At 36.0% G+C, this 17,276-nt stretch overlaps 1 protein-coding gene across 2 annotated transcripts in view; it reads left to right on the top strand.

The window, feature by feature from the left end:
- HERC6 (HECT and RLD domain containing E3 ubiquitin protein ligase family member 6) overlaps positions 1–17,276 on the top strand; it is a 56,182-nt gene that overhangs the window by 22,334 nt on the left and 16,572 nt on the right. The window contains exons 10-15 of one of the 2 annotated variants that reach the window (XM_036763738.1): positions 2,761–2,820; positions 4,278–4,368; positions 9,826–10,015; positions 12,292–12,446; positions 15,115–15,231; positions 16,218–16,316. In XM_036763738.1, the coding sequence (XP_036619633.1) occupies positions 2,761–2,820; positions 4,278–4,368; positions 9,826–10,015; positions 12,292–12,446; positions 15,115–15,231; positions 16,218–16,316 (712 nt within the window). Of the gene's footprint in view, positions 1–2,760; positions 2,821–4,277; positions 4,369–9,825; positions 10,016–12,291; positions 12,447–15,114; positions 15,236–16,217; positions 16,317–17,276 lie in introns of both variants that reach the window. The other variant, XM_036763739.1, reaches the window with a different exon arrangement.

Here is a 17,276-nt window from a genome sequence, read left to right as displayed (position 1 = left end):
TTCTCCCTTTGTACAGCAGGGTTTAAAACTATGCCAGGGGAATATAATACCTCAAATGTCATTACTTGAAAGACTGAGAAAGAAAAGAAAGAAGAGAGAAAACTGATCCTTTGTTGTAGAATCCCCCATAGAGAAATATGCTCAGCAATTTTTGATATGAAAGAACCATTACAGATCATTTGATCAATAGCATCTTTGATTTAGAGCTGGAAGGGAACTTAGTTACTACCTAATTCAACCCCATCATTTTATAGATGAGGAAACTGAGGCCCAGAGAAATTAAGTGACTTTTCTAAGAGCACACAGGTATTAGGTATGAAAAGTAAGATCTGAACCCACATCTTCTGACTCTAAATCAAATGCTTCTTCCACTGCATTGCACTGCCCCTTCTCATTTTTTTGGATGAAGAAATTGAAGCCTAGGAAGGTGCAATGACCTTCCCAAAGTCATAGTTTGAAATGTTGATATCGATGACAACAATGATAAACAGTAATAACTCACTTATATGGTGCTTGACAGTTTACAATTTGCTCATTCAAATGCTGAGATAGAGTGTTATAAAATGTTATCTGAATTTTTTAGGTAAGAAAATTGAAGTTCAAAGAGATGATGAGGGTCATAAAGAGAGAGAAAGCACTGGAAGTTGCTTCAGAGGCTATGTTGTCTAGCTCTCTTATTTTGAAAGAATCAGACCCCTGATTTCATGAATTTTTGCCAGGGTACACCAGCACCTGCCCCACACCCACTCAGCATCTGTCAGAGAGGTGCCCGAGACATTGAAAGGCTGAGGGGGCTTGTTGGTTTGTACATCCGGGAGATGTCAGAGATGAGATTTGAACCTGAGTCTCTGAGGCTGGCTTTTAATCTCCTGTGCCATGCTGTCTTTAGTGAAGCGGGCAGAAAATTTAGGATGTTTCTTTTGCTTGAAAAATAATATGCCTACTTTAGAAAAAAAATAGTATAAAATGCAAAAAAAATTGCAGATAATGGAAAGAAGACCCAGGAAAAGAAAATTATTTGCCCCAAATAATGTAGCAAGTTAATAACATTGGTCCTTCCTCTGTCACTCTCTTTCCTAAACATATATTGGACCGTTGGCTAATTCAGAGCACTACAGAGGAGTCCTCTCTAGGTAGATGATCTTATGGAGGATTCTGACAGTAATTCACCATACAGCCACTGTGTTCCAGAACATCTTTGGGAAAGGGAAAAAGTGCCTTTCTCCTTTTCCATACCAATTGACTTGCAAGCCAAGACATCACCGTGCTGAAGTCATTGGTCCTCTTCAAGAACAAAAGATGAACAACAACAACCATAAATAAGCTAGTGTTTAGCTGTTAAAATTTCTTTCTCGAAGAATCGTTGAGGGTACCCCCAACAACCCTGCCACTAAGGGGAACATCTAGGATCTCTCCTGATGTAAAGAGAGATTAGCGTAGGCCAACATTTTTATTTTCTTAGGAGTGATATAATTTCCCAGCCTATACTCGTCTCTTTTCTTTTCCTTTGGAAATGTTAGGCTTTATTGGAGGATTGTGTTTTACCTTGAGAATTCATTTTTTTGTACTTATGAAACACTTGATGTCTCTGCCTCCTTCCCTTTTCTTCCCTTCAAATTAGAGACTTATCTGTGTTTTCAAAAACATTCATTGGTTTCACCCAGTTGGAAAATCCTGATTTTTTTCCTTCTTTAAATCATAAGATCAGGAAACTCCAAATATATGAAGATGACCAATGGAATCATTACAACCATGTCCAAGCTTTTATTACCTTGAGACTGCCTCTGATGTTTAGTGAGACACTAAAATTGTCAGTGGTGGTCTTGGTGGTGAACAATCAATCAATCTAGGTAGGGAACAGGGACTGCAATATAATTATGGAGGCGACCCAGGCAATTTGATTCCTCAACCACCTTCACTGACCCTCCTTCGTGTCTGTATGTATTCACAGAGCTGTATAGCAGTTTCCTTTCTGAATTTCTATAGGACATTTCAGTATGGTACAGGTTACTTGAATAAAATCAATTTAAAAACAAACATGAGGTGGCACAAGTAGACAGAGCACCTGCTCTGAAGTCAGAAGGACTTAAGTTCAGATCCGGACTCAGACACATACTAGCTATGTGACCCTGGGCAAGTCACTGAACCCTGATTACCTACAAACAAACAAAAAACAAGCACTGGGAGGCATTGTGGTACAGTGTAAAGCATAGACTCAGTGTTCAAGCCTGCCTACCTCTGTGATCTTGGGCAAATTACTTAACCTTCCTGGGCCTTGGTTTCCTCGTCTCTATAAGATGGAGACAAACTAAATGACCTCTAAGGTTCTTTATGACACTAAATCTGTGATCTTATAAGTGAGAAAGTTAATTTAAAAAAGAAAGTTAATCATTTTTCCTGTAAAATTTAATTTTTGTTTTTTGACATCTTATATTAACTCTAGGTTTACACACAATTTTTGGTGGTGGGGTATGTCTCTTATATAAAGTAAGATATATTTGTACATGTTAAAAATAAATTCTTCTTGGACAGCTCCAAAATCATATTTCATTTATGTTATTATTTTAGACTTTATATATATATAATATGTATTACATATATATATATAAATATATACATATATATAGTTGGCTATTGCCCACAACAAAGAAAAGTTGTGAGTAATTTGTACTATAATTGATAATGAAAATAGGAACTATGAAGAAACCTGCTTTATAGTTTGTTTTGTTTTAATTAACCTTTGTGTTCTTCTTCATGTAGGGAAATTCATGAGATATTTTCAAATCTTGCTTGTCTGACTGCCAGTTTTTTGAAGAAAAGGTAATGTTCCTGATAATATTTAATGCAAAGCACTTTATCCATATTATCATACTTTATCCTCATTACAACCCTGGGAGATAGATACTATTATTATCCCCTTCTAACACAAAAGGGAGCTTAGGCAGACAGAGTTTAAGTGATTTACTCAGGGGCACACAGCTAGCAAGTATCTGAAGCTAGACTGGAACTCAGGCCTTCCTCACTCCATGTCTAGTTTATTCACTGAATCACGTGGCTACCTGAGGAAGGATACTTTTTCTTTTTTGCCTAGCATGATACAGTGCAAAGATGCCTGCAACAAATGCTTGTTGATTTATAGGTTAGGAACATTCAGAAGGATTTCTAAAGATTAACTATTTTCAATATATTCAATGCCATCCCAATTAAATTACTAAAAAACTATTTTACTGAATTAGAAAAAAATTATGACAAAATTCATTTGGAAGAAAAAAAAAGTCAAGACTATCAAAAGAAATAATGAAAAAAATACATATAAAGGAAGTAGGTTTAGCAGTACCAGATCTTAAACTATATTATAAGGTGGTAATTTTCAAAACTATCTGGTACTGGCTAAAAAATAGAAAGGTAGATCAATGGAAGAGTGTAGACATACAATTCATAGCAGCCAATAAATATAGTAACCTTGTATTGGACAAGTGTAAAGACTTGAGATTTGGGGATAACAATTCATTATTTGGAAAAAAATTATTGGGAAAACTGGAAAGCAGTATGGCAGAAACTGGTCATAGACCAATATCTTACACCATTTACCAAGATAAGGTCAAAATTAATATACAACCTACTTATGAAGAGAGATACTAGAAGAAAATTTGAAGAACATGGAACATATTACTTATTTGACTTATGGATAGGTGAACAATTTATGAATAAACAAGATCTAGAGAGCAGAGTTTCACATGACTTTTAAAAAGTTCACTTTGAAATATATGAGCAAAAAGCCTAGCAAAAAAAAATGTCAAATGGGCTGTCAGATCAAAAAACATTTACTGTTAAATGCTTTGTGCAAGGCTCTCTGTTGATACAAATACAAACAAGCCAGGTAACCTGTGCCCTCAAAGAACTTACGCTCTAATGGGTGAGCAGCATACAAAGAACTAGAAGGAGGTGAGTCTGGGGAGGCAGAGGGGAGGAAGACATGCAACAGCCTGGTGTAGAGATAGACTGGAAATAGCATGGAGTCCTGGTTCCAGGAAAGATAAGGGAAAACTTAAGTCCAAGGGATATGAGGCTAGGGGGAGATGAGGATGATGCCTGAAGTCTAGACAGCATGATGTGGAAATGGCTAGAAATAAAGATAGAAGGCTGAAAGCTTTAGAAGAAGCATTGCATCTGGAGACCCAACCCCTCATTTATATATAGACATAACCCAGTGAAGTAGTGAATTGTATTTGGACATGTCTCTGGTTCATCTGGGTAATGATTTTTTTTTTCCAAAGAACTGATGATGCTATGCCAATTGATGTTGACTTACAAATGGCAAGAGATGTCTTTGGGAAATTAACGCAGAAGGACTGGATTACAAACATGGTAATAATCTACATTTTACTATACAAAGTATTGTATATATGTATTTATTTGTAAAATGTGCTAATATAGAATAGGAATTTAATTATAGGCATTTCACATGAATGGATTTTTTAAATTCAGACGAATTTGTTAGCTGGGGAAGATTTCTTAAGATCCTACCACTTTTTTTCTTCTTGCCCACTTAAAATGGACTATTTGAAATTCTCCTTCCAAGATCTAACCCTAGCATTGGTATATTAAACTCCCAAATGACATTTTTCAACATTGATAGCGTGGTGGGATATAAAGGAAAGGCTGGTAGTTCAGACTATGGTTTGAATCTCAGATCTGCTGCTAACTCTCATGTGATCTTCAGCAAATCACTTCCCTAGACTGAGCCCCAGCTTCTTTAAATTAAGTAAACTGATCTAGATGGTTTCTATGTCCATTCTAGCTCTAAAATTCCATATAAGGGGGGAAAGAGACACTATTTAATAATTATTATTAAATAATGACAGTATTATGTGAAGGCAAGTAATGTGTTTTATGGCATAGTTTCCCATAATTTCAGAAATGGTTCCCCTTGTTTATAATAGGCCGTTTGTAGATCTACAAAATAGCTTTTTGGTAGTTTGATTGGTACGGCACCGAATAAGTGAATTAATTTAGGTAGAATTGTCATTTTTATTATATTGGCTTCGTCTACCCACGAGCAATTGATATGTTTCCAATTGTTTAGATCTGACTTTATATGTGTGAAAAGTGTGTTGTAATTGTGTCCATATAGTTCCTGGGTATGTCTTGGCAGGTAGACTCCCAAGTATTTTATATTATCTAATTATTTTAAATGGAATTTCTCTATCTCTTGCTGCTGGGCTTTGTTGGTAATATATAGAAATGCTGATTATTTATGTGGATTTATTTTATATCCTGCAACTTTGCTAAAGTTGTCAATTATTTCAAGTAGTTTTTTAGTTGATTCCCTAGGATTCTGTAAGTATATCATCATTTCATCTGCAAAGAGTGATAGTTTTGTTTGCTCATTGGAGGTGAGAACAGCCAAAGTTGGCAAGAAAAATGATTTTTTAAAGTAAGATGGAAGATGACCCTTCTGTCCACTATGACTCTGCAGGGATAAAGAGTCTGACTCTTCTGCATAAACATTGGCCTGGGACCGATGGATCAGTATAAGAAGAAAATATTGAGAGATGTAAAATAGAATGAAGCTAGATTTTGGTAGGGGAGAGAGGGAAGGACAAGAGCAGCAATTCTTTTTATGTCTTTTAAACATTTTTTTAAAATTCTAGCCAACACAAAAAGAGCATTTCCATAGACATAGCATGCAGAGAATTCTATGAAATTCCATTTCATACTCCTTGCTTTCAAAACAAGTAGATGACATGTTTCACACACTATTTTTAAAACTGTCCTGTTTGTGCTTCTGAATTTCCTCCTATTCCTTTCTGTCCATTTTAAAATGATCCTTTATTATTATTTTCTTTGTATGACTATTGCTAATTCCACCTTCATCCTCCTTCTGTCCCTCCCATTAAAGAAGAGAAGAGGTAGGGGAAAAAAACAACACATAATACATTAGCGTAGTAAATCAAAAGAAAATAATCCCAAGGTCGATAGATGGTGGCAATGGGTAGAACACTGGGAGCTGGAGCCAGGAAGACCTGAGTTCAAAAGTAGTCTCAGACACTTTCTTGCTGTGTGACCCTAACCTGTGTCTGCTTCTGTTTCCTCGACTATAAAATAGGTATGATGATAATGATAATAGCACCTCCCTCTTAAGATTGTTGTGTGGGTCAAATGAGATGATGTTTATAAAGTGCTTTGCACCATGCCTGACACAAAAATGTTTGTTCCCATGACCAAAAATGTATGTTTTTGTACCTTGCATCCATCACTTCTCTGTCAGGAGGCAGGTAGCATGCTTCACCACAGATCCTTTAGAAACATGATTTGGCATTGCTTGGATCAGAGTTCTCAAGTCTTTAAAATGTTGCTATCCCTATATAAATAATTTTCCTGGTTCTGGTTCTTCAGTGTTAGTTCATACTATCCAGGATTCTCAGAAATTGCTGCATCATTTCTCATGCCTCAATAATATTCTTATATCACAATTTGTTCAGTCATTCCCCTGGCATCTAAGAGACAATCCAAGACACTCCCATAGATTCTAATTCTTTTGTTTCTTTACACACACACACACACACACACACACACCCGCATCACCACCGCCTTTCAATTCCTCATCAGGAAGTTTGTTTTGCTCATGACTATTCCCTCTCCTATATTATCTGCCTACTTACCCCATCCATTTTCCATCCCTCTGTTCCCCTGTTGATTTTGAATTGAAGTTCTGCAGTGAACTTCATGTGTAAGTATTCAACCCTCCTTTGTCCATTTTAGAGGAGTAAAGTTCATTTGATGCCAGCTCTTCCATTATACCTCCATCCACGTTTTATACTTTTCCCACATACCCCAGTCAGAAATAGCAAGTTCAGTCTGCTTCTTCCTTTTTTCTACATTAGTCTATTCTTCCTTTTACCTTTTTCTTTTCCTTCTTCAAACCCTCAGGACAGAGCCAACCTATCCCCCACCTTTGTTTTTCTTATTTAATTCCCACAGTGACCTTTAAAAGATAAGAAGGTACTGAAGTGACATTTGTTTTTCTGTCCCCTATCAGAATGCTAGCACTACATCATTATATAGCCCCTTCCAGTTGGTCAAATAAATTTGCCTTTTTAGGTTCCTCTGGATTCTTGTGTTTATATTTAAAAATTCCTATTTAGCTCTGGTTTTTTCCTCAGAAATGCTTGAATGTCCTCTATTCCATTAAAAATCCATTTTTTTTTGGTTAGGATTAAACTCAGCTTTTGCAATGTGTGAGGGAATAGGAACCACAATAATTTCTCATCATCTTGTTGAGCTAACAATGTAGAAATAAATCCCCCAACCACCTGCTGACCTAATGGTGGAAAATAAGGAAAAATAAAAGATGACAAAATATGTGAGTAGATAGTCCCACGTGTTGTAACAACTATTTATTGTCCTTTCATAAGAAACATTTTCAGGCTTATCTAAATGGTTACCTCACCCTCACGATTTTGTCCAAAAGAACTTCTTTCACAATTGTAAAAGTATTTGGTCAGTTCCCCTTGTCTCCTGCCCTTGAACAGAGAATATCTTCCTATTCTAATTATAAACTGTGCCAGTGGCATGGAGAACATTCTTCCAGAACTCCCCCTTTTCTCCTTGGACTGATTCCCCATCTCTCTACCTGTCCCTCTCCTGTGAAAGGTGTTATTTATCTATCCTAAGCTGCTGTGAAATGCTGCTGATTGGCAATGTAATTTAAATGAGACTGAAATTACAAACACTAAATTTGTACTGTAGGAAGCTGAAACTACTAAGAGTAGTTTCATTTCTTTGCTTTTAGTTTGGTCTCCTATCTTTGATTCATAGTCATCAAAGCCCTGTTAATAGGTACATATTTCCCAAGATGTCCCATTCCTCTCAGTTGAGAATCCCACAATGGCTGGATAAGGCATTCTTGATTATAAACCTATCTTTTTGGCCTTTTGGAATACTATATTCTATGATTTTCTCTCATTTAAAAAATAGAGGGGACCAGGTCTTCTGTGATCCTGGCTCTAGTTTCTGTTTCTTTCTGGGTACTTACTTTATTTTCAGAATGGGAGGTCTGAATTTTGGCTATGTTATTCCTGGAACTTTTCCTATTGAGGTTCCTTGCAGGAGGTAACTGATGGGTGCTTTCTATCTTTATTGTGTCATTTATAATTTCTTGACGTTTGGTGTTTAAAGTCTTTTTAATCACAGTTTTTAGGGAGTCTAATGATTATTAAATTTTTCCTCTTCAGCTCTTTTCCAGGTAAGTTGTTTTGATTCCAGATACCTTATGTTTTCTTTGGTTTTTTTCAGTCTTTTGATTTTTGTTCTCATGGAGTAATTGACTTCTGTTTGGTTTATAACATTTATCAGGGAGTCCAGTTATCCATTGCTTCATTTCTTCTAGGTATTAATGTAGTTTTGTGGAAAATCCTTTTTTTCCTTTGAGTCTCTGCTGGCAATTGTTATAAAATTGCTTCTCTTTTTAGGGGATCTGCAATAATTTTTGATACTGGTTGGGATTTGATTTACTCATCTCTCCAGTTTTAATTTCTGAATTAGGGCTTTATGTCAAAACCAGACTTTGCCCCCTTATGCTTTTGGGTGGGTGGTCTATCCTTCCAATTTTCTGTGACCTTCTGGCTGACCTTTTGTGCATTTATGAGGTAGAAGAAATTGCTTACTATAATTTTTTTACTGGGTTTCTCGATCATTATTCCTTCTGGCACAAACTTGACTTTTGCTACTGTAGGTATGTGGGAACTAGGCAATCTGCCTCCCCTTCAGGTGGCCATTTTGGCAGGAAGTCCAGATGCCTGCTTTCACAGTTATCACAAAATAATACTTTAGACTGATATCTGATCACAACAGATGCTATAAGAAATCATAGATTCTCTTTTTTTAAAGAAAAAATAGTATCCTTTAAAAAAAAATTTTGGTCCCTGTTATTTTGTCAATTTAGGGAGATCCTAGGAGAAGAAATTCCTTCCATATATGCAGATCAACAACTCCTCTGTGATTTTTCGTCTTTGATCAAAATTTGCCTGAGCATTGCTAGGTTAAGTGATTTGCCCCAAGAGTCACACATCCAGTATATGTCGGAGGGAGGACTTGACTGCAGGAATACCTGATTAATTCCAGTTCTATATTCATTATACTACACTACCTCTCTTCATAAATAAATATCGTGGGACAGCTTTTTCTTTTGTATTCAGAAAAAAATATTCCTTTTTAAAGTGCAGTGATAGTAGGGTCAAAATTGGGAGGCCAAACTGAAAGCAATGTATTAGCATTCTAAGGAAACTGTTAACGACAGGTTCAAGTGCATAAAGAATTTTATTGGAAAGACTCCAAAGTAATTTTGGATTCATAGCTTACTTTGTGTGCCTTTGATTCTTGTTACTTAAGCTTTCCCTGTTTCAATTATTCCACCTTGTTAAATGGGAAACACAATTGCCATCAAGAACATGTGATAAACTGTGGGGCCACTAGGTGGCATAGGCGCCAGCTCTGGAGTCAGAAGGACTTAAGTTCAAATTTGACCTCAGACACTTACTAGCTGTGTGGCCCAGGACAAGTCACTTAACCCCAATTCCTTCCAAAAAAAATTTTTTTAGAGTATGTAATAAAGCTTAGATAAACTGTTTGAGCACTTAGTTCCAGAAAGATTGCATTTTTTATTTTGTTTCATTTTGTTTTATTTTACCAATATGGTACATTTTAGTGACATTGAAGATAAGACTTTTATACGAGTCTTCTGGCCCATGCCATTGTCCTTAACTATGCCTTTTTAGTAAACATTGTTATTTTAATATTTTCTCAATATGTGTTTGACTACAGATAACTACATGTCTCAGAGATTATATGCTCAAATACCTTCCATGGGATTCTCCACATCAGGAAGCTTTATCAATTTTCCTTCTACTCCCAGAATGTCCTGTAATGCATACACTTGAGAACTTGGAGTCTCTAGTGGTCCCATTTGCAAAAGCTGTTTTTAAAGTGAATGACCAGTCTTCAGAAGTCCTGGGTAAGAGCGATTACATTTAGTATGATTTACTATTCCTATTAACCTAGACTTTAACATCAATTGTGTTCTACTCATGATAAAGAATAATTAATTTAACTTTGCGGGTCTTTAATGAATTAAAACAAGAATTACATGGGAATGTAACTGACAATGAATTTTGTTAGATCATGAAATTTTGTTGTTAATTCCAGTGGGATTTAGTCAGTGAAAGGTGTGTCATATGTGCACTATTTATTCAACTAAATTAAATTCAGCAGATCTTTATTGAGCACCTATTGGGTGTCAGTTACTTGGGGGATACAGGATGATTATAGTATAAGTTAGAATGGGATAAGTGCCTAAAAGAAGTATAAACAAAGTCCTTTAGGAAAAGAGGGTAACTTAAAGTTATTGGCTTGTCAAAGAAGGTTTCAGGAAGAGGCTAGCATTCTATTATCTGTCTTGAGACAAGGGTAGGATTTGGATAAGGCAGATGCAGTATAAGCAGAAATAGGAGAGGAAAGTGCCTGTAGTAGCACCAAAAATTCAAAATAGAGGATCAAAGCAAAAGACATTATAAATGAATCATCAAAAGGATTTGTCAATTGAGTGAATGTAGGTTGTAAAAGAGAGAAATCAAGGATGTACTTATGAGTCTGTGTAACAAAGGGAGTGGTAGATGCCATTAATAATCTTAGCTCAATGATCTTGGAAAAACTTGGAAAGACTTACATAAGACAATAATAAGCAAAATGAGCAGAATGAAGAGAACGTTGTGTACAGTAACAGCAATAGTTTTAAGAATGATTTTGAGCAAATAAGTCATTTTGACTATTATAAATATCCAAATCAACTACAAAGGACACATGAAGGAAGATGCTATCTGCATCCGGAGGAAGAACTGGTAAATAGAAGTATGTACATAATGGTTTTATATATACACTTATTTGTGTCTAATGTAGCCATCTCTAGAAGGACACGGGGGAGAGAAGAAAAAAGGGAAAAAAGGAAAAAAAAGAAATTTACATGATCACTTTATATGTTTAAAAAGAGTAGTAAGTTGTACATAATAAGTTTATGGTTCCATGTTCAATCATCTTTTTTATTATACTATGTTATGGAAATGCTTGTTTTATTTCATAAAGTAAAATTTAAATAAATAAATTTTTTTTTGGTTTTTTTTTTTTGGGTCAGGGCAGTTGGGGTTAAGTGACTTGCCCAAGGTCACACAGCTAGTACATGTGTCAAGTGTCTGAGGCCGGATTTGAACTCAGGTCCTTCTGACTCCAGGGCCGGTGCTCTACTGACTGCGCCACCTAGCTGCCCCTATAAATAAATTTTTAAAATAATATTAGCTGATACTAAAGATTTATAAAGTGCTTTATATGTAATTATATCATTTGGTCCCCACATCAGTCCTATAATGTAGGTATCTCCAGGTTTCATTGTCCTTCTTTTGTAAATGAAGAAACTTTGATTCAGAAAATTTAGGGGTTTTTTAAAGGTTAAACAGCTAGTAAGTGTAGAAAGTAGAATTCAAACCCAGACCTCCATTGATTTCAAGTCCAGTGCTCTCCCATAGAATAGCATTCAAAGAAATAAATTAGGAAGAAGAACTGATTTGGAGGGGATGGTGATGAGTTTAGTTGGACAGGTGAAGTTTGAGGTGTTAGTGGGACACTGTAGTAGAGACTGGGATATGTTGGAGTTTGAAATAAACCTTTGAGAATTATCCATGTAGCTGGAGAGTTGAGGCTATGACAGGAAAAAGATAATGGTGAGATAGACTGTAGAGAAAATAGAAAAGATTAGAGGAAAGAATCCTGAGGAAAGCATGCATTTATGGAATAAGAGGAGAAAAACAGCTAAAGAAGGAGCAAAGCAGCCAGTAATAAAGAACTAGGCTGGTGTTGGGTCATAGACCAAAAGAAGAGGAGAAGGTGGGGAGATGATAAGCTTTAACCCACAGTCAAGAAGATCTGAGTTTGAATCTTGCCACCTAGCTGTATAAGCCTGACCAAGTCACAACCTCAGTTTTCTTACCTGTAAAATTAGGAAAATAATAGTAACATTGGGTTTTTTGGGGGAATCCAAAGAGAGAACATTTAGAATACTGGGTAATATAAACGCTCTATATATGTATGTATACATGCACACTTATATACATGTATATGTGTATTTTATCTTTATATGTGTGCACATATGTGTGTATATGTGTATGTATACACACACACATATATGTGTGTTTATACATATATATACATATATATATATAAATTTATCTTTATATTCTTCAGAGAAATGTTGGGAATCATTGGAGGAATCTTCTTTCAACTCATTGATTCAGATGCTCAAAAAAACCATCGTCTGTCAGATGGATTTTTGGCTTGATGTAGTTGAGGACAATGATAATATCAAAGCTCTCCTTGGAATGCTGAAAAAGCTTCACAGGGTAAGGAAGGTAAATTGTAAGAAGACTGGAACAAGTTAGGGGGAAGAACGTGAACAAATTCAGTATTCTATAGTTAACAAACTCTCCTTTATTCCTTTCCCAATTCCAGTTTTACAGAGTTGCAAGAAGCCTAGGCAAAAACTCCCTTCCCTGGATCCACTCCCCATTTTCTTATGCCCATCCACCTCAGCCCTGCCCCTCCTAAGAACCAATTCAGTTCTGAACTCTCCTTCTTTTGTGTTTTCTCTATGGCTGCCAAGTTTGCCTTCCTTCTAGACCTTTTCTCCTTATTCTCTATCTTCTTGCATTCACAGAAGCCTATTTTTGTCATACAGCCATTCAGTAGTGTCCAACTCTTTGGACCATAGCATGCCAGGCCCTTTTATCCCCCACTGTCTCTTGAAGTCTGTCCAGTTCATGTTTGTTGTTTCACAGGAGCCCAAGACATAAGGCACCCTCCCTGGCCATCCTTTTCAGTATAACAACAGACTGATCCTGATCCAGATAGGGTCTACCTTTCCCACTAAAAGCTGATACTCAGTCCTTTTAGGCTCCTGGGTGAGCCTGACCACTAAAGAGTGGAGTAAGGCTCTTTTTCACACATTTTATCCATCTCGGAGGCCCTGGGAAAATGACTTAAAGCTTAGGGTTTTTTTTAATGTCTAAGGTCCCACAAAAAAAGTGGAATTAGAAAGATATTTGATACACAATACAGAACAAGTATAGGACAGCAATTTATTTTCTTCACATAAAATTAATGCTTAAAACACAAGAGTCATAAATACTTCATTGACAAAGACTTAAAATGTTATCCATTAACCTATAACTCTTATTATATACTCCTGGGAGGGTTGATACTTAAAACAGTAAAACAGTGAGAATGTTAAGAATGTTTTTACGTGTAATTGGAAAAAATACTATTAAAAATTGGTTGTCCTAAAACACAGGTCTGAGCATATCATCCCCTTCTCAATAAACTCCATTGCCCCCTCACTACTTCCAAGATCAAATAGGAAATCCTCTGTTTTACTTTAAAAACCCTTTACAAACTGTCCTCTACCCCCATTTACAGGCTTCTTGTACTTTACACACCTCTACATTCTCTATGATGCAACTTCCTTGCTGGTTCTTGCACATCTCCTAACTCTCCACATTGAAGGAACATCAGTATGTTCATTGAAGTCCAAGCATGAGGGCAGAAGTGGAATAGAGAGGAAGATTACAAACCAAGTGATAAACTCCTTGAGAAAGGATGGAGAATTCTCCAACTTCCGACTCCAGACCTTTGGACCGGCTGAGCCCTATTCCTCAGTTTCTCTCCCTCTTTATCCCTCCCTCCTGACTTTCCTGGCTTCCTTCAAATCTCAGCTATTATCCCGCTTTTTGCAAGAAGCCTCTCCCAGTTTCACTTAATGCTAGTTCCTTCCCTCTGAGGTTACTCCCAATTTATCTTGTACATGTTTTGTTTGCATGCCTGTTACCATGTTGTCTCCTCTATTAGAATATAAGCTTTTGAGGCATTGGTTTTTCCTTTTTTTTATTTCCAGTACTTACCAGAATGCCTGGTCCAAAGTAAGTGTTCAATGAATACTTACTGACTTGATTTAGAGCTATAAGAAATGGGTTCAAATCTGAACTCTATCATTTCCTACCTTGGTGACATTGGGCAAGTTAGTTAAATTCTTTGGATCTCAGTTTCCTCATTCATAAAATTAGGTGGGTTATAATATTTATATGCCTATAATTATTATAAAGGGTGGGTGCCCTTTGAGGTATTTTTAAGCTCTGTACCTATGATCCTTTGACCTCTGTACCTCTGATTTAGAGAAAGATCTAGCCAAAGGACAGTTGTATTATTTGTCCTTCTTCCTCTCCTTCCACTACTGAATTTACACCAGGTACTGGAATTCCTGGTTATAGTTCTGGCTAGAATGCTAGTCCATATTGGAATCATACCAGAAGGTGCTATAGAAATTATATCTGGTAGTTTCAGACTCTTCGCTATGGTAAATAAAATAAAATAAATAAAAACTCTACTGTGGAATCTGTACCATACACTTCTGAGGGGCGGTATGGTGCCGCAGAAAGAGTATTGGATTTGAAGTCAGAGGATCCGAATTTGAATTCTGAGAATAACTTGAGTTCTACAAGGTGAACTTGGACACATTTTTTCAAACCTCTGATCCTCAGTTTCCTCATCTACAAAATGAGAGAACTAGATGACCTCTAAGTTCTCTCGAAGGTCTATATCTATGATCCAGTGAAAAAATCCAGTGTAAGTGAATAGAAAACTTCAGGAGACTAGTCTGAATCCGCACTTCCAGGAGATGACCCAGAAAGTACCTGTAAGTGCTATAGGCTAGGAGAAGAGTGCAAAGCTGAATGGTACTGTCAGAAATGTTCACATTTTGGTTAATTTTGCTGAATTGGATTTTTCCCCCTCTTTAAATCTTTGTTATAAGGGATAACTAACTGATTAGGGGAGGGAGAAGGACTAAATAGTTAATTTGAAAAAACAAAAGGCATCAATGAAAACATGATGAAATTGAAAAATGAACCTAATTGTTGGCTCTTCTTAGCCTGATTATTTAATTAATATCCATAAAAAATTAGATTGTACTGTTTACTGATATAAAAGTACACTCATAGGAAAAATGTTCTGTTTAAGGTAAATAAGAAGGCTAAGTATAAAGTTCCGGAGAGTACATTCTACATCAGTGAACTCCACTATTGGCCTCATTTTTATCGAGATCTAGAAAGATGGTATTTTTGGAAAAAGCATCCTGTAAGTATGTCAGTCCAGCATCATATTTCATTTAGCCTACCTCTACAACTCGTTCTTATAGGTCAGGTCTTCTGGATGAATGACTACCGTAGTGCATGTTACTCTATGGATCTGAACTCTTAAAATTATAACTATTCTATTATGCGATTCGATTCTTGGCTTTGATAAGCCCAGGTTTAACATTTCATTAATGAATAGATAATTAGGATGTACATTGAAAGAACTCATTTTGTGTGCCTTTTATATACTTTCTGGGAATTGCCGTCTATCTTCTAACAAATACTTCCAGGTTTTAGAAGTACTCAGAACAGGGATTCTTAACCATTTTTTGTGGCATAAACCTCTTTGAACTTCCAGTGAAACCTCTGGACTTCTCAGAAAGTTTTAATTCATTCATTCATTCATTTGTTTGTTTGTTTGTTTATTTATTTATTTATAATTTATGGGACAAAACAAGTATTTCCATAACATAGTGTCATTACAAAAATGATTGCATGTGAAAATGTAAATCTATTAGTACAACTTGCTATTCCTTTTAAATATGTAATAAAGTTATCATGTAAATTTCTATTTTTTCTATTTTTTCCCTTTTTTTTCCTCTCCCCCTGCCCTAGAGATGGCTGCCATTACACACAAATAGGGATGTACATATGTAGTCACACACATATATAAATATGTATATAAATACAAAATTATTCTATACATCTATTCATCAGTTCTTTCTCTAAATGCAGATAGTGTCCTTCTTCATATGTCTTTATGGTTAATTTTAAATGCATAAAATATATTACCTAGGATTACAAAGTAAACCAATTGCATTAAAACATAGTATAAAACAAATGCATTGCTCTAGGTTAAGAACCTTTGACTTAGAAGATAACCCGAAAAGACTTAGGGGAGAGACTTAAGGTACGATAATGGAGTGGGACTTCTCTGTTTTTTTTTTTCAGATGCTCATAAATACTATAATTTCTCTTTAATTGTAGAAGTCTTCAGATGAAACTAACATTCCTGTCACATTTGCGGACTTTCCTTTTGTCTTTGATCTACCTTCCAAAACTAAAATGCTGAGTTTAAATCGGCAGGTATGTATGCCCATTTTCCTCATTATCATCACCAAAAAGTATTTCCTAAATGTCTGCTGTTCATACCAGTGTTCTAGGTTGGATAGGTAATTATAGAATGTTCGAAGCATGAATCTTAAGTTTACATGTTAAAGAAGACAAGCTAGACTAATTACCACAGAGAAAACAGCAGAAATAAGAATATTCATATAAACACAATCCATATTATTGCGCATGGATGGAAAAGAACGAGTGCATTGCTCAGGAGTGACAGATGTGAAGTGGAAATAGAATCAAGTTGAATTTTGTTTTTGAAGGAGTGATAGGTATGTCTCTCCTATCACAGGTGTGTTTAAGAGTTGAGTCCTTAAAGGGGCTTTTGAATTTCTTCCAGAACCCTTTTACCTGGGATGTCCTGATCACTACAGGACATTGCTACTTCCTGCTGTACTACTGCTCCCTAAGGCTTCCAAGGTCTCCACTCTTGGGCTTTCTCAGGGTAGCCATTTGCTTTTCCCACCTCAGGACATAGAACCTTACAAGCTATATGTCTCCCCTTGATAGTCATACTGGTATATGCTTTGCTGAAGAGGACCCCTTTTCAGTTTTCCATGGGTTTCTGGATGACCTTTTATGTATTTCTGGGATGGATGATGTCCTTCCTGTGATTTCTCATCTTCTTAATCATTACTTAATCTGGTGTGAACATGAGGATTTTGCTGGAGTAGGTATAGGGAATGAAGCTGGGCAACTTACCAGTCCAAATAAGCTTTTAGAATTGTGTCGTTGCCTTTGAAGGAAAAACTAGCCTAGCTTTTGTGGAGCAAGTCCTTAGGATATAACTCTTACCATACCTTTAAACCGAATTATATGTCTAATAGTATGAAGTCTAAAAAACCTGTCTTAACAGAAAATGATTCACTTCTTTATCCTTTTGGTATTTTTGTTATAATGAAGGAATTTATGGAAGAAAATGGAAAT

The sequence above is a fragment of the Trichosurus vulpecula genome, chromosome 6 (genome assembly GCF_011100635.1).
Source record: "Trichosurus vulpecula isolate mTriVul1 chromosome 6, mTriVul1.pri, whole genome shotgun sequence".
NCBI lineage: Eukaryota > Metazoa > Chordata > Mammalia > Diprotodontia > Phalangeridae > Trichosurus > Trichosurus vulpecula.
Note: the sequence above shows the minus strand (reverse complement) of the source record. Positions and strands in the feature narration are given on the sequence as shown.